The sequence below is a fragment of the Gorilla gorilla genome, chromosome 2 (genome assembly GCF_029281585.2).
Source record: "Gorilla gorilla gorilla isolate KB3781 chromosome 2, NHGRI_mGorGor1-v2.1_pri, whole genome shotgun sequence".
In the NCBI taxonomy this organism is placed as follows: Eukaryota; Metazoa; Chordata; class Mammalia; order Primates; family Hominidae; genus Gorilla; species Gorilla gorilla.
In genome coordinates this window covers 131975652-132002063 of record NC_086017.1, presented here as the reverse complement: position 1 = coordinate 132002063, position 26412 = coordinate 131975652, and the positions used below count along the sequence as shown (strand labels likewise).

The following is a 26412-nucleotide window of genomic DNA, read 5'->3' as shown; positions in this document are numbered from 1 at the left end:
TTCTTCTAGGCTTTCCAATCTGTTGGCATAAAATTGTTCATAAGAGTCTGCCAATCCTTTGAATTTCTGTGGTATCAGATGTAACTTTTTTTCATCTCTGATTTTATTTATTTGGTCTTCATTCTTTTTTCTTAGTGTAGCTAAAAGTTTGCCAATTTTGTGTATATTTTTAAAAAACCAACACTTTTTTATTCTTTTCAACTTTTATTTTAGGTTTAAGGGGTACGTGTGCAGGTTTGGTACATGGGGAAATTGCATGTTATCAGGGTTTGGTGTACAAATAGTTTTGTCACCCAGCTAATTAGCATAATACTTGATAGGTAGTTTTTCAATCCTCACCGTCCTCCCACCCTCCACCCTAAAATAGGCACCAGTGTCTACTGTTCCCTTCTTTGTGTCTGTGTGTACACAATGTTTAGCTCCCATTTATAAGGAGCACATGGAGTATTTGGTTTTCTGTTCCTGTGTTAATTTGGTTAGGATAATGGCTTCCAGCTCCCCCATGTGCTGCAAAGGCCATGACCTCATTTTTTAAAATAGCTATGTAGTATTCCATGGTGTATATGTAGCACATTTTCTTCATCCAGTCCACCATTGATGGGCACTTAGGTTGATTCCATGTCTCTGCTATTGTGAATAGTACCACAATGAACATACACACGCATGTGTCTTTATGGGAGAACAATTTATAATTTCTTTGGCTATATACCCAGCAATGACACTGCTGGATCAAATGGTAGCTCTGCTTTCAGTTCTTTGGAAAACCTCTAGATTGCTTTCCACAATGGCTTAACTAATTTACATTCCCACCAGCAGTGTACAAGTGTTACCTATTCTCTCCAACCTTGCTGGCATGTGTTATTTTTAAAAAATTGTAGTAATAGCCATTCTCACTGGTGTGAGATGGTATCTTATTGTAGTTTTGATTTGGATCTCCCTAATGATTAGTGATATTAAGCACTGCAACTAAGGTTTATTCTGGTCTCAAGGCTGCTGAAGTAGGCAAAAAGTGATGTGGGTTGAGTTCTGAGTCTGCTTTGCTGGGGCCCATGGGTTCCTAACTGACACCAGGGCAGGTCTAGAGGCTCTGCCTGTGCGTATAAGTCTAGAGTCAGGAGCTGTGGTGGGGAGGGATCTGCCAGATATTGAGTTTTACTGTGGTGGGCACTATACTGGGTTCTACAGCAAACCTCTATGCTTATACTTTCCTTTCCTTCGCCAAGTGAATGATTTTTCTCTCTGTGCTGTGCTGCCTTGTGTTGGAAAAAGGGAGACATGAGTTATCCTCTGGTTGCTGAACTTATACCCAAAGTCCACTGCTACTAAGATGAGAATGGCACCAGGGCATGCCTAAGGCCCGCAGCAGCTATAACCTGCCTGCCACTGAGGTTTCTTCAGGGCCTAAGGGCACTGTAGTTGGTCAGCAGTCATGCAGGCCAGAACTCAAGTTCATTCCACCATGGCCATGGGTTCCTGTCTGGCACCTGGACATGCTAAGGCCTTCAGTAGCTATAGCCCGCCTGCCACTGAGGATTACTGGGGGCTTGAGGCCACTGTAGTTAACCAGTGGTAATGCAGACTGGAACTTCAGCCCATTGGATGGTGTTGTGGATTTTCATGACACCAAGGTAGTCTAGAGCAGGGGTTCCCCAAACCCTGGCCACAGTACCAGTCTGTGGCCTGTTAGGAACCAGACCACACAGCAGGAGGTGAATGGCAGGTAAGCAAGTGAAGAGTCATCTGTATTTACAGCTGATCCCCATCACTCACATTACCACCAGAGCTCCACCTCCTGTCAGATCAGCTGCAGCATTAGATTCTCATTGGATTGTGAACCCTATTGTAAAGTACACATGCAAGGGATCTAGGTTGCATGCTCCTTGTGAGAATCTAACTCCTGATGATCTGTCACTAATCTAATTCCTGATGATCCATCACCCCCAGATGGGACCATATAGTTGCAGCAAAACAAGCTTAGCACTCCCACTGATTCTACATTATGGTGACTTGTATAGGGTGACTATCACTGAAGAGTCTTACTTCACCATTGCTATGGTTTGAATGTCTCCTCACAGGCAACCTACAGAATGGGAGAAAATTTTTGCAATCTACTCATCTGACAAAGGGCTAATATCCAGAATCTACAAAGAACTCAAACAAATTTACAAGAAAAGAAAACAAACAACACCATCAAAAAGTGGGCAAAGGATATGAACAGACACTTCTCAAAAGAAGACATTTATGAAGCCAACAGACTCATGAAAAAATCCTCATCATCACTGGCCAACAGAGAAATGCAAATCAAAATCACAATGAGATACCATCTCATACCAGTTAGAATAGCGATCATTAAAAAGTCAGGAAACAACAGGTGCTGGAGAAGATGTGGAGAAATAGGAACACTTTTACACTGTTGGTGGGACTGTAAACTAGTTCAACCATTGTGGAAGACAGTGTGGCGATTCCTCAAGGATCTAGAACTAGAAATACCATTTGACCCAGCCATCCCATTACTGGGTATATACCCAAAGGATTATAAATCATGCTGCTATAAAGGCACATGCACATGTATGTTTATTGCGGCACTATTCACAATAGCAAAGACTTGGAACCAACCCAAATGCCCATCAATGATAGACTGGATTAAGAAAATGTGGCACATATACACTATGGAATACTATGCAGCCATAAAAAAGAATGAGTTCATGTCCTTTGTACGGACATGGATGAAGCTGGAAACCATCATTCTCAGCGAACTATCACAAGAACAAAAAACCAAACATATGTTCTCACTCATAGGTGGGAATTGAACAATGAGAACACTTGGACACAGGAAGGGGAACATCACACACCAGGGCCTGTTATGGGGTGGGGGAAGGGGGGAGGGAAAGCATTAGGAGATATACCTAATGTAAATGACGAGTTAATGGGTGCAGCACACCAACATGGCACACGTATACATATGTAACAAACTTACACATTGCGCACATGTACCCTAGAACTTAAAGTATAATTAAAAAAAAAAAGAAATTTAATCTCCAATGTAGCAGTATTGACAAGTGGGGCCTTTAAGAGGTAACTCAATCATGAAAGCTCTGTCCTAATGAATGAATTAATGGGTTAATGAATTAATGAAGCATCATGGGAGGAGAACTAGTGGCTGTATAAGAGAAGAAAGACCTGAGCTAGAATATTAGCACACTCTGCTCCCTCACCATGTGATGCCCTGCACCACCTCGGGACACCACAGAGTCCCTACCAGCAAGAAGGTTCTCACCAAATGCCTTCCCTAGACCTCAGACTCCCCAGCCTTCATAAATGTAATAAATTCCTTTTCTTTATGAATTTCTCAGTTTTAAGCATTCTATTACAATCAACAGAAAAATGGACTAAGAGAGCTGATATGGTTTGGTTCTGTGTCCCCACCCAAATCTCATCTCAAATTGTAATCACCATGTGTCAAGGTTGGGAACTGGTGGCACGTGACTGGATCATGTAATCCCTTGCTGTTCTCTTGATAATGAGGGAGTTCTCATGAGATCTGATGGTTTTAAAGTGGGGCATTTCCCCTTTGCTTGCTCTTTCACCTGTCACCATGTAAGATATGCCTTGCTTCCTCTTTGCCTTGCGCCATGATTGTAAGTTTCTTAAGGCCTCCCCAGCCATGCAGAACTGTGAGTCAATTAAATCTTTTGTTTATAAATTACCCAGTCTCAGATAGTATCTTTCTAGCAGTGTGAGAATGGACTAATACAACAGCCATCTTGCTTCCCTTTTGCTTCAACTTAAAGAACTCTTTAGCATTTCTTGCGAGTCAAATCTAGTGGTGGTAAACTTCCTGAGCTTTTGTCTGGGAAAGGTTTTATTTCTCTTACATTTTTTAAGGACAGTTTCGTTGAGTATACTATTCTTGATGGACAGTATTTTTTTTCTTTTAGGATGTGAATATATTGTACCACTCCTTTCTGTCCTGCAATTTTTCTGCTAAAAACTGTGGATTATCTTATAAAGATTCCCTTGTATGTGACAATCCACTTTTTCTTGCTGCTTTAAAAATCATTTCTTTGTCCTTGACTTCTGACAGTCTGATAATAACATATCTGAATGTAGATTTCTTTGGGTTCATTTTATTTGGTGTTCTTTGGGCTTCCTGGGTTTGGATATCTACATTCCCCAGATTTAAGAGGCTTTCCATCGTTACATCTTTTTTCTTTTTCATAAAATCAGGGTCTTGTCATGTTGTCCAGGCTGGTCTCAAACTCTTGGGCTCAAGCAGTCCTCTCACATCAGCCTCTCAAACTGCAAGGAATACAGGCATAAGCCACCATACCTAGCTCTCATCATTTGTTTAAATAAGCCTTCTGGTCCTTGATATGCTTCTTCTCATTATGGATCTTCTATAATACACATAGTGGCCCACTTTAATTGTACCCCATAAGTCCCGTAAGCCTTCTTCCCTGTTCTTCATTCTGTTTTCCTTTTGCTTTTCTGTCTGAATTATTTCTAGTTACCTGTCTTTGGGTTCACTGATCCTTTCTTCTACTTTATGTAGTCTGCTATTGACCCCTCTAGTTCAGTTCTATTATTGTGTTCTTCAGCTCCATGCCTTCTGTTTAGTACTTTTAAATATTTTCTCTTTGCTGAAAATTCTAGTTTTGTTCATGAATTGCATTATTGACCTCAGTGAGTCTCTTTTTGAGAGTTATTTTAATTCTCTATCAGGTAAGTCATATAAATCTATTTCATTAGGGTTGGTTTCCATTATCTTATTCTTTGTTTAAATATTTTTGCCTGATTCTTCATTTTCCTTGACTCTCTATGTTGCTTTCTGCACTTTAGGCAAAGCAGGCATCTCTCTCAGTCTTCCTGAAATGTTCTCATAGAGAAGTCCCCCACCAATTGGCCTAGACAGAGATTCTGAGGACTTCTATCTACTCTTTCCTTTCCCATGGAGATACAGGCATCTGTGGTCTTTATCTTCTCACTCTGTGCTGACCCCAGTGGGGTAGCTATGGCATCTACCAGCTCAAGCCACCACCTTGGTTCTCCCCAGGTAGCTAGATGTTCCAGACCCATCAGAGCTTCAGGACTGGTGAGATGTGTGCTAGTTTTTTTGGCACCCCCAAAGAAGCTGGGGCACTGGATGCACAGATCCACTCTTTTTAACCTAAGGGGTAAGCTGAGAGCTGGGATTTTTCATCTGTCCTCTGTGCTAAGCAGCAGGGCAGGGAGGGTCAGAAGTGTTTATCAGCGCAATTTGCTGCCTCCATTCTTGTCTAGGCAGCTAGGCTGTTTCAGAGCTGTCAGTGCTCCAAGACTGGCAAGACAGAAGCCAATTCTCTGGGGAGCCCCTTTGGAAAAATTGAGGTGCTAAACATATGAACAAAGTTCTTACCTCCCTTAGGTGAAGCTGCAACCTAGGAAATCTCTCCTTGACCATATGGCACTGCACCAGGAGCAAGGTTTCTGGTAAGAAGGCATCCTGAATCTCCTTACTGGTGTTAATGAATCTGGTTTCATGTTCTCCTGGGGTTCAGAAACTTTTCAATTACTTTGTCATTTCTCACAAAGGGAATTTATATGTGAATTGTAGCTGAATCTAAGCCCAGGCTTCCTATTCTGCCACTTTGCTGATATCACTCCTTTTCCATTGGTATTAATACATCCAATAAATCCAGTTTTCTTTTTATGCAACTTTTATTAGGTTTAGTTATCACTCTTATAATTGCTTCATAAAAACAATTTGAATTTTTTTCTTTTTTGAAACTATACTCAGAACAGGGGTTGGTAAAGTTTTTCTGTAATAGGCCAAACAGTAAATATTTTAGGCTTTCCAGACTACACAATCTCCAATAAAACTTTATTTAAAATAATAACAGGCAGGCCATATTTGTCCCACTGGCCATAGCTTGGCAATCTTTTTTTAAGAACAGTCTATGTAGCACTGGTATTATCTAATATTTGAAAAATTCATAAAATTCCATTATAAAGTCATCTGTGTCTTGTACTTTTGGGTGGGAGTAGTAATTTAATAACTTTCTCATTTTCTTAAACTTTCTGTCTCCATTGGTATCACTGTTAATAATTTCCCTATGGGATTACCCATTTTATGTAGGCTTTTATATCTACCTGCTTAGAGCTGTGTAAAATGATTTAACTCAAAAGTTTAAAAATGTCCTTAGTTTTAGTGTGATTTCCTCTTGTTTCATGTATTATTCTGTGTAACTTTGTTTTCTCCCTATTTTTCTTGATTAGGTTGGATGTTGGTTTGCATATTTTGTTTATGTTCTATTCAAAGAACTAGCATGTGATTAATTTATAACATAGCTTACAATCAGAACTAACTGAAGTTCTGCTCTTATCTCTTTATGTCTGTTATGTTTCCTTTTGCTTTATTTTCTTGATCTTTTTTCTAGCTTTCTGTGTTTCATATTAGATTTATGTATTTTAATTTATAATTCTATTGATATATGATTTAAAGACTACAAATTGTTTTTGATAATTATTTTCATTATATTCCATAGATTCTGATATATATATCACTATTTTGATGTTTATATGTTCACCTATTTTGATTTGTATTTTCTACTTGATCTAATAGTTGTTTAATGAAGAGTTTTAACATTTTCAAGTGGAAGAAAATTTTTCTGAATTTTAAATTATTGTGTCATTATTCATATGAAATGCATAATACAGTATACTGCTATTGGCTCTACCCATTGTGATGATTTTCTTTACCAGGGTCATTCAGGGTTAGCCCTTAGTAGAGATGTAATTGAGCAACAGTCTGTAACCAGCTAATGGCAACCAATCCTCTGACTTGTTTATGAAGCAGGCATAACTTCTTTCCTCCTCTGTCAATTGGTTTTAGGTATTTCCTTCCAATCCCATAAGATTATATATGTAGGTCGAGAGGGAGGCATTTTTGCAACAGATGGAATTCTGGGCTCGGTGTACATCTAATTCGCTAATAGCTTTTGAAAAGTCAAGGCTAACATCCTAAATATACCATGTCTCCCACCCAATTTTATGACTCAGTGAATATAATATGTAACTCATGATGGACAGCACAGGTAACATAGTCATTCGGCATTCCATGGTTCAGTCTCTACAAGGGCCCAGGAGCATGTCAGGAGTTGCTTTGAAAATGGATAGTAACTGCTGTGACTCCTCTAGAGGGCTTTCCAATAGAACATTTTATCTACCAGGTGCATTAAGTTCTATCAGATCTATAAAATCATACATCCCAAGTAGTATAGTAGCTTGCAAAACATCTTTGACTTAGGAGACAAACACTACCAGCTTTCTCTCTAGGCTTTCACTCAAAACTGGCAGACTTTTGGGTGATATAAAAATTAGTTGGTTCAGTAATTTCAAGGACATTATAAACTATGATTCAAATCCAAAAGCCCCATCAAGTGATGTGACACTTTCTTAGGGGAAGTAAAATTGCTTATGCTTTAATTTAGAGGAGATGCTCTGTATGCCCCAGACCCTAAGACCCTCAAAATCTTCATATCTGGTACAGGCCCCTGGATCTTTGTGGTATTTTCTTCCCACCCTCTGAAACATGAATCTTACGAGTTATAAAGGTACTCGCCAGGTCTGCTCACCAGATCCAGTTAGCATTACATAGGCAAAAAAGTGAATTGGTATACTTTCTAAAGAATGTCCAGACAATCAAGATTACTGAGAATTATATTATGACTGAGAGCATGAAAAATAACATAGTCCTGGAGGAAGATTTTGAATTTACAGTGCAGTCCTTTCTTTCATTCCCCTCTGTTGATGAATATGGGGTCCATCCCACATCCATGTGAAAAAAAGATTTCACTAAATATATAACTGTATCTTAGGTACCATAGGTTGTGTTGATCTATACACATAAAAGCTAGGCAGCTGTGATTGGGACTGTCACCTGGTTATTTTTATAGCGATGTACTATTACCATCCTCAATCTATTTTTTTTTTTTTGCAAAACCTACACAATGGAACTCAACAATATGTATTGGTGACCACTACCATTACGTCATTCAAGTCTAATTGTGCTAATAATCTCTGCAGTTCCTTCAGAGATGCTGTATTGCTTCTGATTACAATATTGGCAGAGGAAGACAGTTTCAGGAGATTCCATTTTCCTTTCCCACTATGTGCCTCTAATTACAGGGTAAGCAAACCAATATGAGTATTATTCCAGCTACTAAGCATATCTGTCAAATTATACATTTGGAGAAAATAACTGGGTATGTCTGCATACCCACTAGATCTACTGTGAGATTAGACTTGGGCCAAAACTCCGTCTATCAACTGGGTATTTAATTCCATATGTCTCACCTCTAACTGGAGGACCATAATTGCTTTTTTTAAAATTTCCCAGTATTAATGTCTGCTCTGACCCTATATCTAACAGTCCTGAAAACTAAACAGTTACTCCTGCAAACGATCACAGATGTTTCTATAATTACTATATGTACTTATTAGAGCATTTCAGGATTCTTTTTCAGTGACAACTAGCTCCTTTTTTAATCAATAGATTCTGAATCTGCAAACTGACTTATATTTGAAAACCTGATGAGATATTGTGATTTTCCATTTTGATGGTGACTGTCAAAAATTAAACTACTCTTAATTTTTTTCTGATCATACAAGGCAAACAACATCCCAGTCAGCTTCCCAACTTATTTTGCTCCTACAAACATCATGGTATATTAGCCATTACCATAGATTCCTGCATTGCCACTCCAGCCTTGCTGCTTATTAGGGTAATTAAGCCCATATTGCCAGATGGTTAAATTTTGTGACCTGGCCTCTACAATCCATGAATATTATGGAACCTGGCTCTCTTCCATCAACTCCTACTGTCAACAAGGGCCTTAAAAGGGACAACCACTACCAAGCTTCTCAAATATGCTAATATTTTCCTTTCTAGGGCATTTCTTATTAAGTTAAGTGAAGACAGTCTCCTCAGAAGCCTCCTAGGGAACACAGTCAAAAGGTGAGTTGCCAGAACAAACATAATACATTCATTTTAACATTATCATCCCCCGATCCCTTCTTTAATACCATACCCAAAGACTCTGACATCTCTACTTTATTTACTATATGGCTTTTTTTTAGTCTAGGCTTCAAGGAGCCATCCCAGCAAATTACTACTAGGACCATATCCAAGTGTCCCTGCCAAAGCACTGAATCCAAAATCATAAGTAACTGCCCCCATAAAAATAAACCCTCCTCTAGGCAGCCCCCAAGTTCAAGTCCTTAAAAACCACTCTAAACACATTTCATTGGTGAATGGCAGTATTAGTCATATCCTCAATTCCTTTGGTAGGTATTCTATTTCTTTCAAGTATAGTTTATTTATTCCTTGAGGAAGATTTATGCTTCTGTGTTAAGCTGTGCTGAGATCTGAGATCTGATTCTGGTTCTTTGCCTGGATGTAATGATACTGGAGGTGGTCTTGTGGGGAAAAACATCATCATACGAGGAGATTATTTTAGGTGAAGTCATTACATGGTCACCCAGAAAAGAGAAACTGTTCTCTTCCAGAAATGGTGAAAGAGGTACTTCTGCTGACCAGAAGTGTTTGAGGAAATTGGGGGTTGCTGGGGTTTACAATATTCTCAGGCTTATCTATATAAATTTTTCCATCCCAGGTTAATGGTTGAATAGTGCTCTCAAAAATTCATGTGCACCCAGAACCTCAGAATGTGACTTTATTCAGAAATAGAATCTTTGCAGATGTAATTAGTTAAGGATTTCAAGAAGAAATCATTCTGGATTTAGGGTGGGCCCTAAATCCCATCCTAGGCCCACCCTAAATCCAATGACTGCTGTTGTTATAAAAAGAGGAGAAGACATAGAGAAGATCATGTGAAAATGGAAAATGAAGGCAGAGATTGGTGTTATACTGCCACAAGTCAAGGAACATCAGGAGCCACCTAAGCTGGAAAAGGCAAGGAAGAAGTCTCCCCTAGAGTCTTCAGAGGGAGCACGGCCTAACTGACACCTTAGTTTTAGACTCCTGGTTGTTAGAACTAGGAAAAAATAAACTTCTTTGTTTTAAGTCATCCACTTTGTGGTCATATGTTATGGCAGCCATAGGAAACTAATATACAAAGGTCATACTCTTTCCTTATCAGGGCTCTTACTTTAACAAATGAGACCTATCAAAGTTATGTATTTGGTCTCCTTATAAGCAGCTCCTGGGCCTATTTTTAGCACAGTCTTCCCTAGAGCTACATGAGGTAGGAGTTCCTTTAAATCTACTTTAGAGGACTTCTGGGATTTGGTAAATCAGTAATTAAGTGTTCTGAGATGATGTAGGAAGAATAAAGGATTCCCAAAGACACCCACACTCTAATCTTTGGAATCTGTCAATATGTTCTTTACATAACAACAACAACAACATAAAAGATTTTATAAAAGTGAAGAACGTTTCCCAGTTGTGGTGAGAAAGAGGCACAATTGTGGAAGAAGAGTCAGAGAGATACTGTGCTGTTGGATTTGAAGACAGACAAAGGGGCTGCAAGCCAAGGAATTTTGCAGCCTCTGAAAAAGGCAAGAAATCAGATTATCTTCTAGAATTACTAAAAAGGAATGCAACCCTGCTGATACCTTGATTTTTGCCCAGTGAGACCTGTGTTGAACTTCTGGCCTACAGAACTGAAAGATAATAAATTGTTTTGTTTTAAGCTATTGAATTTATGATAATTTATTTTGACAATGGGAAACTAATACAAGTGCCCTCAAAGGAAGTTATTTTATTTCATCATCATTATGAAATTATCATTACCCATATCAATTAAACACCATGACTACTTGATCTCCCTTTATCTTATCTTTCTAGCAGAGAAAGATTAGTCCCTAATCACAGAAGAACATTTTTAAAGTAACTGTGATGTCGCTGCATGGAAGAGTTTAATTCATTTCACCTGGTACCTTCAACAGGTTTGCTGATTTTAGACAGGAGACAACCTAACTTCAAAAATCCAATACTGAGGGTTTACAAACTAGAACAGGAGTTGGCAAACTTTTTATGTAAAGGCCAGATAGTGAACATTTTAGGCTTTGCAGCCCAACTGCTCAGCTTTACTCTTACAGCAAGAAAGCAGCCACAGACATATGTTAATGAATGAGCATGGCTGTGTTCAATAAAACATTTTGAGAAAACAGGCAGCATGCCAGATTTGGTTTGTGGCTGTATTTTCCAGTCCCTTATCGAGAATAATTGTAGTAACTGTTATCTTAACCAGGAGTGTGTACAAAAAAAGCCTGAGGCAGGGTTTAGTCCTAGTGTTTAAGGGAGGAGTGCAATCTCAGGGTTGTAATAATAAAAGAAAGATGATTCATTATCACTCTTAACTACTATTTCATGGGGAGAAGCAGAAGAGACATCACTGGTCAGGTGTAGCATGGTCTTGCAAGAAATCTCCAAAAGTTTATGTGAGAAAACTATGACTCAAATTAGCAAAATAATAAGGAGGAAGAGAGGAAGAATGTATTACTTGTCTCTTGCCTAACATTGGTCAAGGTTTTCTCCATGGGAGGTTAACACCCCCTCTCTTCAGAATTGTGTCATTTGACCCCTTTGGTGTGTGTTATGGAAGCCAGATTGAATGCCTTATGTTGTAGCACATCTTCTGAATCCAGAATTAATGAAAGGAGCCAGAGACCTGGGAATAGCTCAATTAATTTTGCCAAACATGAAGTGAAGCAAACAGCCCTTGTTTGGGAGAACATTTGTTTGGGAGACAAGAGAAGCTAAGAGAATTCAAGCAGATTCACTCAATTCTGTATCAAATCAATACAGGCATCTCTCAGCTCAAGAGTACCCTTTTGTATTCGATAGACCAATGCACAGTTTCTTTATAAATGATATATTGGGGGAAAGATGGCCTATTTTCTGATTCTATGACATTATCTTGATTTTTTTTTTGAGATGGAGTCTTGCTCTGTTGCCCAGGCTGGAATGCAGTGGCATAATGTCAGCTCACTGCAACCTCCACCTCCTGGGTTCAAGCAATTCTCTTGCTTCAGCTTCCAAGTAGCTGGGACTACAGGCGCATGCCACCACACCAGGCTAATTTTTTGTCTGTTTTTGGTAGAGACAGGGTTCCACCATGTTGGCCAGGCTGGTCTTGAACTCCTGACCTCAGGTGATCCACCCACCTCGGCCTCCCAAAGTGCTGGAATTACATGCGTGAGCCACTGCGCCCAACCATATTATCTTGATTTTGTAGGAACCTTAACTTTAGCAGTTTGTTCCTTCTTGCACTTCACCAATTAGCTTCCAAGGGAAGCTTTCCCCTTCCAAGTTGAATTTATCCCAGAAATACAAATATGTTTAAAGTTAGAAAATCTATTAACATAATTCAACAAATTAACAAATTAAGAAATAATAATCTTGATACATGTAGAAAGCATTCAATAAAATTTGACACTATTCATAATTTTAAACTCTTAGAATATTGGAAATAGGTGGAATGTTTTTAACTTCATAAAAGCAATCAAAGATCTGCAACAACCATTTTACTTAATGCTGAAATCGTGGAGGCATTTCCTTTGAAGTTGGAAACAAAAAAAAGTTCCCACTAAAACCATTTTTACTCACAACACTGCACTGGGGTCCTAGTCAATAAAACAAAAAAGATATATATAACCATAAATATTGGAAAGGAAGAAAATTTGTCTATATTTTCTGTTTTTATAAATAGAATATTCCAGAGAATCTAAGGACAGCTATTAAAAACAAAACATTCAATGATGCAACTGAATACAAAATAGTAAAAAATCAATAATATTTGATAATCTAAAGATAATCAGTTATGAAACTTCTTTAAGAAGATTAAGTCACAAGTCACAAGAGCAATACATTCTATAAGGTACTTATCGAATTGAGCTAGCAGAAGATATAAAAGACTTTTATAAAAAAATTTATAGTTATATAGCAAAACAAATGAAAGCCAAAGTAAACATATTTATAGATGGAACACCCATATCTTAACATGTAAATTTTCTATAAGTTATACACTCGAATTTCAAACAAAATCCCAATTGAGAATCACATTGAGCTTGATAAGCTGATTCCAAAATTCATATACTAGAATAATGAGTCAGAAATAGCCAAGATAATTTAGAAAAAGAAAAGGGACCAGCTTACCAGATATCAAGACATTTTGTAAGTTATTATAATTAATAAAGTATGTCATTAGTACAATAGTAGATAAATAATTCAGCAAAAGGTTAAGCCTAGGAGACCAATCCAAATATTGGAACTTGTATATGAGTGAGGTGTATAAATCAGTGGAAAATAGATTCACTATACAATAAATGAATTATTTACATGTGCAAATAAAAGTCTACTATATCAAACCATCATAAATTACATGAAGATTAAAATCTAATTGTGAAATGCAAGGTCTTAAAACCAATAGAAAAAAATAGAATTGTATTTTCTCTCTGGTAGGGAAATATTTACTGAACAAGAAACAAAAAGCAAGAATCACATGAAAAGACTGATAAAACTGCATATATTAAAATAAAAAAACTTCTGTGACAAAAGACTATTGATGGAAAAACTGATATACAATAAGTAAAGTGATTTATTCAAGATTATATGCTAATAAATGCTAGAGCCACAACTCAAACCTATAGTTTTCTGATGCCAATATTCATTTATTTTGCAGTCCTTTTAATTTGTAATTAAACAATTGCCACATTATATTCTTTCATAAAAATTTGAACAACACAAGTAAAATAAGAATAACTTTGACCATTTTCCCCAATTCCAATCTTTAGTGTTCTCCCAGATTTGTCTATATTCTTTTTTTTTTTTTTTTTTTTTTTTTTTTTGAGACGGAGTCTCGCTCTGTCGCCCAGGCTGGAGTGCAGTGGCGCGATCTCGGCTCACTGTAAGCTCCGCCTCCCGCGTTCACGCCATTCTCCTGCCTCAGCCTCCCGCGTAGCTGGGACTACAGGCGCCCGCCACCACGCCTGGCTAATTTTTTGTATTTTTTAGTAGAGACGGGGTTTCACTGTGTTAGCCAGGATGGTCTCGATCTCCTGACCTCGTGATCCGCCCGCCTCGGCCTCCCAAAGTGCTGGGATTACAGGCGTGAGCCACCGCGCCTGGCCTTGTCTATATTCTTTCAGGCTTTTTTTTTTCTTAGGCATTTGAATATATAAGTACAAATATAAAGGCAATGTTCAAGTGGTTTTATACCTTACTGTTCTGCAACTTTTCTTTTAAAAAATGCGTCTTAAAGAACTTTCCATATCAACACAGCATTCCACAGTATGAATACATCAGCATTCATTTATTCAATATTCTATTAAGAGACATTTAGACTATTTTAACAGTTTGCACCATTAGTCACATAAACAGTATAGATATCGGAAATGAATTTTCTAGGTCATAACAAATTCCAAAAACGAATATATGTTTTAAATGTTGATAATGCTTAATTGCTCATCCTGGTATATATACATATATTTAGATGGCTATTTCCCAGTGCTTTTTCCATTCTCTGATATTTTAAAATTAATGTTTTTAGTGTTTAACATTTTGTCAGTATGATGTTGACAAATTGTATATTGTATTTCCCTATGGTGACAAATTGTATATTGTATTTCCCTAATTACTAGTGAGACTGTTTCCTCCTCACTGCCAAATCCTTCTCTCTAGAAGTAAGAGGCAACAACATCAACTCTTAAAATCATCTTTTTTGGTAGACTTATTTTCATATGTCTAAATATGTTTATATTGCTATTTTCTGATTTAGTCATCAGATATTATATATTGATTTCTTACTACAAGATGAGGATTTAGTACAAGTTCTTTATATATTTTACATGTTCATTATTTGTGACATGTAGGAAATATTACCTCCCACTTTGTTGCCTATCTCTTATTATGAGAGTCTTGTTATAGCATATGCCCTAAAGTTTTTAGATTTTTCCCAAGAGTGTCCCTACTCCACAGTAACTAACAACCCTATCCTACAAGCATCTTTGAATACTTTCTGAGTTGTGATTTTAATGTTTATTAAACATTGGTTCTTTATGTATCTATGAGGCAGAGGTCTTACTATTCTTTTCAAAGTGAAGAACCAATTATCCAGTACCATTTATTCAATAGCTAATTATGTCCTCAGACATCTTCTTTAAAATATATAACATTTTCCCAAATACCTGAACTATTTGGGGATTTATCTATTTAGATACATTGGTCTTCTTGTGTACCCCTGTACCAATATAACACTGTATTTCTTTTTCAAAAATGTCATGGCTATTCGTATACATTTTCTTTTCTTAATAAATTTTAAAATCACCTTTTGAATTCTTAAAAAATAAACTCTGATGGCACCTGATTGGAATTACATTGTACTTGTGGATCAATCTGAAGGGATCCAATTTTATTCCTTGGGTGGGTGGACTTGCCTTTCAGGTTTGATTTTTGATAGGCTAATTCAGTTTCTATCCTTTAAAAATAAAGAACCAAACCTATATACTAAATAATTTATTAATATTAATTAATATTAAAAATATCTAATTTTCATGTTTTCAACTGTTTCCTCACCATCAAAGGCAAATTATGAAATAATCAAAGTGAATAAGAATTATTTCTGTAGTCTGATAACATTTTATATATTAGTACATGTTAATGAAATCAAGATTGGCTAGTTTATGTTATTTAATATTGGTCATTTTTCATTACCAAACTGAGTAACAAAGGCAAATTATAATCATATTACTAAATTCAAGCATAGAGTATTTGAAAATTAAAGTTGTTCTACATGTTATCATTCTCAAAATGCCAGAATTAAATACCGATTTTATCTCTCAGTAAAGCTAAAGACTTAATTTGGGACCATCAGTAGCATGATTCATTCATTCATTCATTTACTCATTCGTTGATTCAACACATTTTCATTTTACATAATATAAAATGCTATCAACTGGGCTAGATACTAGATATAAAATAATAGTAAGAAACACCTTTTTTCAAGAATGAGGAAAATAAAACTAATAATAAAGATATCATAATACTCACTTTGCCTTCATCTCTTGGGCTATCACTTAAATGTACAACTGGACCTGGATGAGTCTTAGTGGATCTGTTAAATCAATTCAAAACAGTAATTAAAAACCAAACATTAAAATACCTTACCACTAGAGACTGAAACAAAGAAATTAAGATTACACTGGAATAAAATCCCACCATTCTAGGGTTAAGCTTAGATTCACTTAAGTTTTTTATTTACTTTACCAGTCCTAACTGCATTTCTGTTTACTAACTGCAAACTACTTATTTATGTTTTTCTTTAAAAATCGGGTTAAAACACAAAGATCCTAATAACAATGGGGTTCTTTATTATTTGAAACATTTGTTGTCAGATAAGCGCCTCTGAACTTTTTTAATTGAATTTTTATTTACATAGATAAAAGAACACTACAGCTACAAAGGTAATGGTGTAAAACTGTCTCAATTAAATTGCAAAGTACATACCTGATTTAAGATTTCCTTTTACACGAAATCTCCTCTGATTATTTTCCCCTAAAGAAAAGTACAGTGGCACCTTTGATTTAAAAATAAATCTACTCTAGTGATAACGCTTTTACAGAAAAACAACAAATTGGAGTGAAACCTAGTTCATTGGTTATACCACACTTATCAGGTTATTTAGTATAATAAATAACAGATAATTATGAGTCTAACAGAATGTCGTTAAAAGACCTGGGCTCTCTATCAATCTGACTTTAAATTTATTCTACTCTCATATCTGGCATGTTTCTTTTATAATTCCTAGTTTAACTTACATCACTTTGAAAATGATTATGTCATGATTAAATATGATCTGATCTAACAAGGGTTTTATTATTGCTCCACTTTCCACAGCCTTTCTCCACGACCTAACAGTGTCAAATTATTCTTATGATTATATTAACACAGTTTCAGTTTCTTTCTTAAGCACACATGAAAACTATCAAAGATTCTATACAAAACAATGAAGAAGATTTAAATCTTAGAAACTATTTGGAATCAGAGAAAAGTGACAAATTAATTCTAGGATCTCCTGGTGCTGACTCCTCAGAGTTACCAAGGGGAATAAACACAGATTCATTGGATATTGATGAATTTTGTTAGTGGATTCATCTTAAATATTTTCATCTAAAAATGGAAATACTAGCACTGACCTTACTGAATAATTGTGCAGATTAGAAGATACATACAGCATCTAATACTATGGCAAAACATAGTGTGCATTCAATAAATAGTATGTATTATGATTGATGTGATAATTGGAAATCAGAGTTACTATTTGCATTCTAGAATATATGCAGGAAGAAAAGAAATTAAACAGGGCTTCATAAAAAGTTTACAGAGCTTTCTTTAATTCTTTCCACATTTATATGTAACATATCATTTATACATAAATTCAGTGTTCTATAAAGGTATAAATGCCTCTGATAAGGTTTAATGTCTTTAAATTATCCTCCAGGAATTCATAATTGCCAACAAACCATAGCCTCTCCGTCTCTTGGTTTGATTGCACTAACACTTACCAAAGTGTACTTTATGATAAGTTAGTGTTCTATATTTTAAAACTTTGGGAAACCCTGAATTAAAGTTAAATATTATTTCCCCTACAGAATTTCTTAGAGCCTGTACTATGCAAATGATCATTGTAAATCTTCAGTACTTTACAAAATTATTAGTCGATTGAATCCTTTTTCATTCACCATATTAATGAAATCACAGAAATTTGTTTGGGGAAACACTACTCGGATCACATGCAAGACTCTTGTGTTTAGATCCTTAAACTATAAAATATTCTACTTCTGAAAATAATCTAACATTAAACTTCTGTTATTTGTAGTTGCTTTTCCAGACTCTAGAAGAAACATTATTTACTATCTTAAACAAACATAGAACACATCAAAAGTGAAGAGGAAAAAGGGTTCACATTATTTCACTGCGTAGAGATAATGCCTATTAACATTTTGGGGTATTTCTTCTGGCTTGTTCCCTAACATTAAACTTCCAAAACCACAAAGCACTCCTGGAAAAACTTATGGTCATGAGAAATTGACCTAAAAATAAAAAAGCATCTGTGGACTTTGGATTCTGAAAATTACAAAAAAATTTCTTTAGATAGAATTATCAATGAATTATTTTCATGTACTAGCCACCTAAAAAAAATGTGCAGTAATTCTTCTCGGTATCCCTATTTAGTTCTCTTTCTCCCATTCACTAAAGTAGCCTTCTTAATATTAGTTTCCATTATGGACTTTTCATTATCTTCCCATATCTTAAATACTGATATTCTATGGTATCCTGTCCTAGACTGCCATGTATTCCCATATAATATATGACCACAAATTCAAAACCCTATAGGAATCAGGCAGGTATTGCAAATGAGTTAAATAGGCTGAATAAGAACTGTACCAACCTGGATAGCACATTACCCACCTACATAAGGAAAGTTACTACTCATTTGCAGTTGATTATTGCCATACAGGAATGCTAGACTAGGACTGTTTCACCAAAAAGTCCAAATTTTTATCTTCATTCTACCAATTTTTAAATAATAGAAAGTCATAATTCAGAGCATATTTAAATGCTCTGATGGCCAAACAAAATATATCTATGAGTCATAATTAGTTCAATGGCTATTAGTTTGCTAACTTTTCTCTACATACTCTTTATGCACAATTTCATCTGTTCATCTGGTTTTAACAACCCAGTAAATTCTGATCTCTCTCATTACCTTCAGATCCATATATATCCCACCTCTTGCTATTCTTCTATACCAACTCCACTTGAAAGTCTTATAAACACATACAATTCAATGGAGCTAAAATTGAACTTATTATTTTACTCTCAACCTACTCAACCTCTTGCACTTTCACTAAATGGCACCATTGTACACCATTGCTCAAGGCAAACACTGGGAAGTCATCTTTAATTTTTCCCTATTATTATTCCTTCTTTTAAATATTTCTTTAATATGTTGGTTTATCTCCACGCCTACAACACCAACATAATTTTTACCAAGAACACAGTCTTTCTTTCTCTCCAATTATTTCTCTATACCTGCATTCAGGGTAGTAATCCTAAAATATAGATTTGATTGAGATCTGCTTACAACCCTCAAAATCTAGCTCCCTATTAGTCTTTAAAGTCTGAACTTATCAAATTGGCTTACAAGACCTTTCATGTTATAAAACCTGATTACCTTCCAGCTTTATCCCTTGCTATCCTATCCACCAGCCATTCCAACAAGCTATAAACTGCAGTACTTAAAATTTCTGGGCATAGAGCAGAAAATTATCTTATATTCCATCCTTTAAATATTCTATTCCCTCTGCCTGGAATGTCCTTGTCCCTGGTATTTTACTCATCTAACTGAAACTCACCCCTTGGATCTCAGCATAGATGTAACATTCTTCACAGATACCACTTTGAGATCCCATGTCTATATTATAATAGATGTCCTTCTTATGGAATTGCCATATTATATTACCAGTATATTGTAATTGCCTTTTTATTTAACTTTGCCTCCATTAAACTGGAAGTCCCAGGACAGAAATTATGTCTTCTCTGTTCATAGTTGTTTCTAGTATCTATCATATAATAGAGCTCAGTAAACATGCTTGAATGATGTTAAACATGAGTCTTACACTTTTATGATTTGATTATAAATTTCATGCTCAAATTTTAATCATATGTGGAAAAAAAGCTGACATTTTTTTAAAATGTTAGGGCTGCCCTACAGAAATAGCTGTTTCTATGCTATCACCTGGTATATATTTTCCCATATAAATATTTTTTAATGATAGTTTAGTTCTATGCTGTTATTTTATAAGGTATTCTTCAAATATCACTGTTTAAATGAAAAATTTGTTCCAGGTTCCAAATAACCAATATATACATTTTGGAAACCCAACTATTCATACTCTTGGGAATTGCCTCTAATTGCAATTAGAATAATTCACTAAAAATAGAAACAAGCTGAAAAATAAACATTAAATGAAAAGTATTTCAATAAGGGCTTAAAATAGAAAAAATCTCATATTTTTTTAGATAATTCTTGCATTTGTCCTACTTAGAAAATATATTATTAAAATTCATGGACTAAAATTATATTTATTAAATGAGTCTTCTTAATTAAATGCATATTTTATTACTGTCCCATACACTTGACACATATTAACAGGAAGTTACATACATTTTCTAATGTATCTCAAGAGGTAGAGAGCAATGAAAAGACAGTTCCAGGAGACTGGAAATTGGCATTTAAAATGTTATCTGTCACAGTGGAATTAGAATTCTATGGAACATATTTTTGGAAATCTGGTCTAAATAAATCAAGAGACATTCAGGAAGTGATGGTATGTGGTTTACTAATAATCTCTCAGAGATATTTCAAGAACATTTTCAGAGGCATGTACAACTCGATAAAACACAGGTTTATATATAAAATAGTAGATGCTATTCTAATGCTGAATCATGTGTATATTATGAAAAATAAAAATGCCTTATTTTAGCTCTTTAATTTCTCCTGATTTTAGCCTCCCTTATAATATACATTTTAAAAACTCTTCATTAGTCTTGAAATTGTATAGACTATATAAACACATTAAAATAAAGTATAAGTCACTAGTTCACGTAGTAATCTGAACCATGAAAAGGATTTGTTACATAAATGAATATAAGAACAGCATTACAAGAGTGGTGAAATGTTTAATTTGCTTAAGATAACAAATTCTTCTCAATTACTTTAGCAGCATTCAACCTGAACACAAGTGATGCATCTATATATTTTCACTAATATTGAATTTGTTTAAAAGTTTTATAACTGAATCTTCTCCTGTTCATCTAAGACTGTATGTTTTTATCAATATCCTGAAACAATATTATGTAAAACTATTAAAATTCAGCCCTTTTATTGCTTTTATAGGACTAGGATTACAGGGGAAAAGGACCCTCCCAAATACCTAATAAAGTAACTTTGGGGGGAAACATAATTATTTATAGGATTAATGTTTTTAGAAATATTCACACAGAACAACAAAACGAGCAAAATAGCTCAAACCAATTATCTTGAAAACATAAATGAAAGTTGTAAGTCAATAGCAGTGTGTATGTAACAATTTATCATACTAATGCTTCAATAATGTCATCAATCATTTAGTATTTACTTTGGAAAGCACAGAAATAAGCCAAGTATGAAGAACAAGAAAAGAACAATAAACAAAAATCCTGCTCTGGAGCAGTTCCTAATCTAATGAGGGAGAAAGAATTATCATTAATAAAAGACCCATTCAGACATAATACAAAAGGAGTATCATGACAAGAGTATAACTAGTAACAACCTTCCTTATGAAGCAATATACATGCATATTGAAACATTAAGATTAGGTAAAAGATTTATTTCCAGCGTCAAGCTTCACAAAAATAGGGTGTTTTAATCAGAATTTTGCAGAATAATTTTGTAACTTAGACTATATATGAGGCAGAAAACGAGCCAGCTTCAAGTCAAACATCTTATCAAGGACCTAATATGTATAGAGCATAAACGTGTTAAATAAAAGTTGTTTTTCTGACTAATAATTTTACTAGAAGAATTGCTTACAAATGTACTACAAATAGATGGTGATATAGTTTGGATATTTCTCCCTGCCCAAAGCTCATGTTGAACTGTAATCCCTAAATGTTGAAGGTGGGGCCTAGTGGGAGGTATTTGGATCATGGGAAGTGGATTTCTCTTGAATGGTTTAGCACCATCCCCTTAGGGCTCTTCTTGTAATAGTGAGTTCTTGCCATAGTAAGTGAGTTCTTGCAGTAGTGAATGAATTCTCGTGAGATCTTGTTGTTTGAAAATGTGTGTCACCTCCCCCTAACTCCTTCTCTTGCTCCTGCTTTCACTATATGACACGCCTGCTCCTAACTTCTACCATGATTGTAAGCTTCCTGAGGTCTCCCTGGAAGCTAAGCAGATGCCAGCACCATGCTTCCTGTAAAGCCTGTAGAACCATAAGCCAATTAAACCTCTTTTCTATATAAATTACCTTGTCTCAGAGATTCCTTTATAGCAATGCAAAATGGCCGAATACAGATGGCTTGAAATTCCACAGAGTTTGATATTTGGAGAATTTCACATTTCACATGTACAGAAACTTAAATATCAGTGCCAAAGCCAAAGTGGTAATTGCCATCAATCATACACCCAAAAAACCTATGTATAACGTAACCTAAAAGATATTTGAGCCCTGAACAGTATTTTAATGAGGCAAGAAAAGAACAAGCTACAAGCATTAAAATCATATGCAGTGATCATGATTATTTTTACATAACACAATTCATTCTCACTGAAAGTTGCTATACTAAGCTTGATTATAATGAAGTGAGATTTCCATGTATAACTTTTAGAATAAGCCTTACTATTTTGTCATCACATTTTTAGATATAAAGCTTAATTATTTATGGTATTTGGAAAGCCTAAAATATTGTAATAACTATTTTTAAAAGCTTTTATGGCTTTAAGTTATTTTACTGAACTTTTCACTCAAATTCATTATAAATTAGTAATAGATGTATCAAATAACTGTAATTTGACCTACATGTTACATAACTGTATGAAGTATTTAAGCCAATAAAGTGATATCCAAGTTCAAACTTACAGTTCAATTGCCTTGTTCCACATGATAACATATCCAGAAAGAATGAAAGATTCAATATTTACAATATGTGTATTTCCTCTTTCTGTTCCAACATAAAGCCATTTACTCTGGAAAGGTAGATGACAGTAAGTAATTCTGAAAGAAAGAAAATTATAATTAAAATATCTAAATTTTACATTTGGTCAGCATTATATTTTCCTTACATGTATTATGTAGTGATAGCTATATAAATAATAAAATGTACTATATACTCAAGTATAGCATGTAGTTATTCATTGAGAGTATAGGATAAATAACAATATTATAGCATTAAAAACAATAATGTTAATAAGCACTATTAATAAGTGCCTATATGGGCATTAATTTACATTATTTCTAATTCTGAAAACAGCAAGACAGATATGTATTTCTGTTTTACAAAAATGAAACTGTGGCTGAATTTTTTTGTTTACTTGCCTAAGACTGCTAATAAGCAGCAAAACCGGGATTCAAATCCTTTCCTGTTTGGTTACAAAATTAACATCTTTCACTAAGCTACATTTTTTTCTATTTTTAAGATCATATTTGCTTCAAATACATGAATTTCATATTATATTTTGTAAACTTAATATTTGCTTCAAATACATAAAGATCATATTTGCTTCAAAACATAAATTTCAGAGTCCACAGAGAAGTGGTAGCTATGTCTACATGAGACGATAAATTATTTAGTTTTTATTCAGATGTTTGACATATAAGCAGTAAAAAGAGAACTTATAAAGTCAGAGCTTCACTGTATTTTTCCCTTCATTTTATTGTTCTGTTTTCATCTTCACAATGGGCTCTCTGACTAGCTCTAGGACCTGTTCCATAGCCAGAGCAACCATGACTCCTACATATGAAATATGGGAATTTACCAGAGTCCTCTATTCACAACATTATCACTCCTTCTAGTTTGGCCTAATCATGCTTTTTAGTTACTCCACAAAAGAGAAGGAGGATAAGTTCATAGTTATCTCTTGTCAGACAGACCAATAAATTTTTCAAAAAAAATGTGAATGACATATTTCCAATATGATATTGTCTTGTACTTCTTTATATAAGAATAAAAAGGCCAGGCGCGGTGGCTCATGCCTGTAATCCAAGCACTTTGGGAGGCCGAGGGGGGTGGATCATGAGGTCAAGAGATCAAGACCATCCTGGCCAACACGGTGAAACCCCGTCTCTACTAAAAATACAAAAAATTAGCCGGGCGTGGTGGTGGGCGCCCGTAGTCCCACCTACTTGGGAGGCTGAGGCAGGAGAATCACTTGAACCCAGGAGATAGGGTTACCGTGAGCCGAGATTGTGCCACTGCACTCCAGCCTGGTGACAGAGCAAGACTCCGTGTCACAAAAAAAAAAAAAAAAAGAATAAAAGTGAACATCCGGTGTGTCCAATTTATATTCTCAGTCTGGTTCACTGAAGTTTTCAACAGTCTGTTTCTTTGAACCAAACTTCATCTATTATTCAAAGTACCCTGCACACTACATTCAAAAAATTAAAAGCCCTGCTATTACATAAGCAATTACTATTGACAATAGTAATTGTGTAGCCTATATGATGTTGGAAAATTTTGATTAAAACCTAAAATCTAGAATTGCTGTTGCCAAGAGATATTTAATAATGTTGCACAGGAAATAACTTGATGGTCATGTTTCAAAGCAATGAAGAATCAATTTTCAATTCAATCTTAGGTAGAAAGAGGAAACTTACTTTAAAGAGGATTAAGATCATCCTTTCTGAATTACAGGGACAGTGGAAAAAACACTAATTCCATTAAAGAAGACATAAATACAGGGGTTCAAGTAGAAAAAAAGCAAACCTCAATATTACATAGTCACTTCCAGGGTTAAGAAGAAAAGTGTAAGAACTACCAGGTTTCAGTAATGAGACAGAACTAGAACTATTCCTTGAACTAGTAACTACTTTTTTCCTCATCCTTATTAAATAGAAACTAGAGCCTTTATATCAGACAGGTTTCACCTTATATTCAATGTCCAACTGATCAGTAGTGGTTACAACAACTAGATAAAGATTTTCAGGTTTTAACTGAACCCCCCCAAAAAGAGTAATAGGATTACTTAGAATGATTGCCATAGATAAAGGAAAAGATACACTAACACTTGTGCTGTGTATTTGCTAATTCTAATATATGATTAGTCAATACCTTTATACAACTTAATTTATTGTATTTTATAATTACACTTTCATTTGTAACTTATTTCTACCACCACTACCTGATAGATAAAGAATTTTTTCTACTGCATGTAAGCCTTGGAAAAATAATCTTATTCCTATATCAATATTAACTATCATTAAATAATCGAAGATATCCTCAGCTTTCCATCCATTCATCAATTTATTCAATCTTCACTGAATAACTCTTTATAAAAAAGTATTGTTGCCGGGAGGGACCAAGATGATTGACTGGAAATAGCTGCGGTCGGAGGCTCCCACCGAGAAGAATGAAAACGGCGAGAGAAGAACGAAAACTGCAAGTGAATCCCGCACCGGCAACTGAGGTATCCAAATTGTCTCATTGGGACTGAATAGTTTTGGCACAACCCACAGAGAGCCAGCAAAAGCAGAGTGGAGCAATGGCCCACCTGGGAGCTGCAAGTAACAAGGGGAACTCCCACTCCCAGCCAAGCAAGGTGGTGAGTGTGCTACCTACCACCAGGAAAACCATGCTTTTTCCACGAATCTGTGCAACCCGCAAATCAGAAGATCCCCTTTGTGAGCCTATGTGACCAGGGCCTTGGGTCCCAAGCACAGAGCTGTGCAGATTCTTGGCGGCCGCTCAGCTAGAGACTAAGATTACCAAGTTCCTGAGGGGAGGGGCAGCTGCCATCATTGCAGCTGCCTGTTGCCTAAGATGACTGAGTCCTGGGGGGAGGGGTGGCAGCCATAAATACAGCTCCATTCTGCCACTTTTTCCCTGCTGGTGCGAGGGAGACTGAGCGATTTGGACTCGAGGAATTCTCCACAGTGTAGCACAGCGGCTGTGGTGGATCATGGCCATACTGCCTCTTTAGGCTGGACCCTGACCCATTCCTCCTCACTGGATGGGGGCCTCTCTGCAGGAATTTCAGAAACTCCAGCTAGGGATTTACAGACAGAACTCTGATCTCCCTGGGATAGAGCCCCTGGCAGGAGGGGCAGCCATGGTCTCTCTCCATGGATCAGTGGACTTAGTCTTTCCCCCAATGGCTCTGCAGAACCTGGGAAGTGCAGATGAGTGGGATTCCTCCCACCACAGTGCACCCCCTCTGCCAAAGCCCAGCCAGAGTGCTTCGTTAAGTGGATTCCTGATCCCATGCCTCTTGACTGGGTGAAACCCCCCAATAAGGGTCACCAGACACCTTATTTAGGACCATTCCTGCTGGAATAAGGTTGGTGCCCCTCTGGGATGGAGCTCCCAGAGAAAGTAGCAGGCAGTCATCTTTGCTGTTCTGGAGCCTCCACTGGTGACACCTTCAGGTGTGGGAGGGACCCAGGCAAATAGGGTCTGGAGTGGACCCCCAACAAACCAGAAGAGGGGCCTGACCGTTAAAAGAACAACAAATAGAAAGCAGCAACAACATTAACAAAAAAGTCCCCTCAAAAACCCCATCCAAAGGTCAGCAGCCTTGAAGACCAAAGCTAGATAAACTCATAAAGATGAGAAAGAATCAATGAAAAAACACTGAACACTCAAAAAGCAGA

At 36.0% G+C, this 26412-nt stretch overlaps 1 protein-coding gene across 4 annotated transcripts in view; it reads right to left on the bottom strand.

The window, feature by feature from the left end:
• Positions 1-26412, bottom strand: part of STXBP5L (syntaxin binding protein 5L) — a 514817-nt gene that overhangs the window by 288070 nt on the left and 200335 nt on the right. For all 4 annotated transcript variants that reach the window (XM_019024729.3, XM_019024728.3, XM_031009718.3 and 1 more), the window contains exons 6-7: positions 22687-22821; positions 16052-16115 (exon numbers count right to left, since the gene is read on the bottom strand). In XM_019024729.3, the coding sequence (XP_018880274.1) occupies positions 16052-16115; positions 22687-22821 (199 nt within the window). The remainder of the gene's footprint in view (positions 1-16051; positions 16116-22686; positions 22822-26412) is intronic.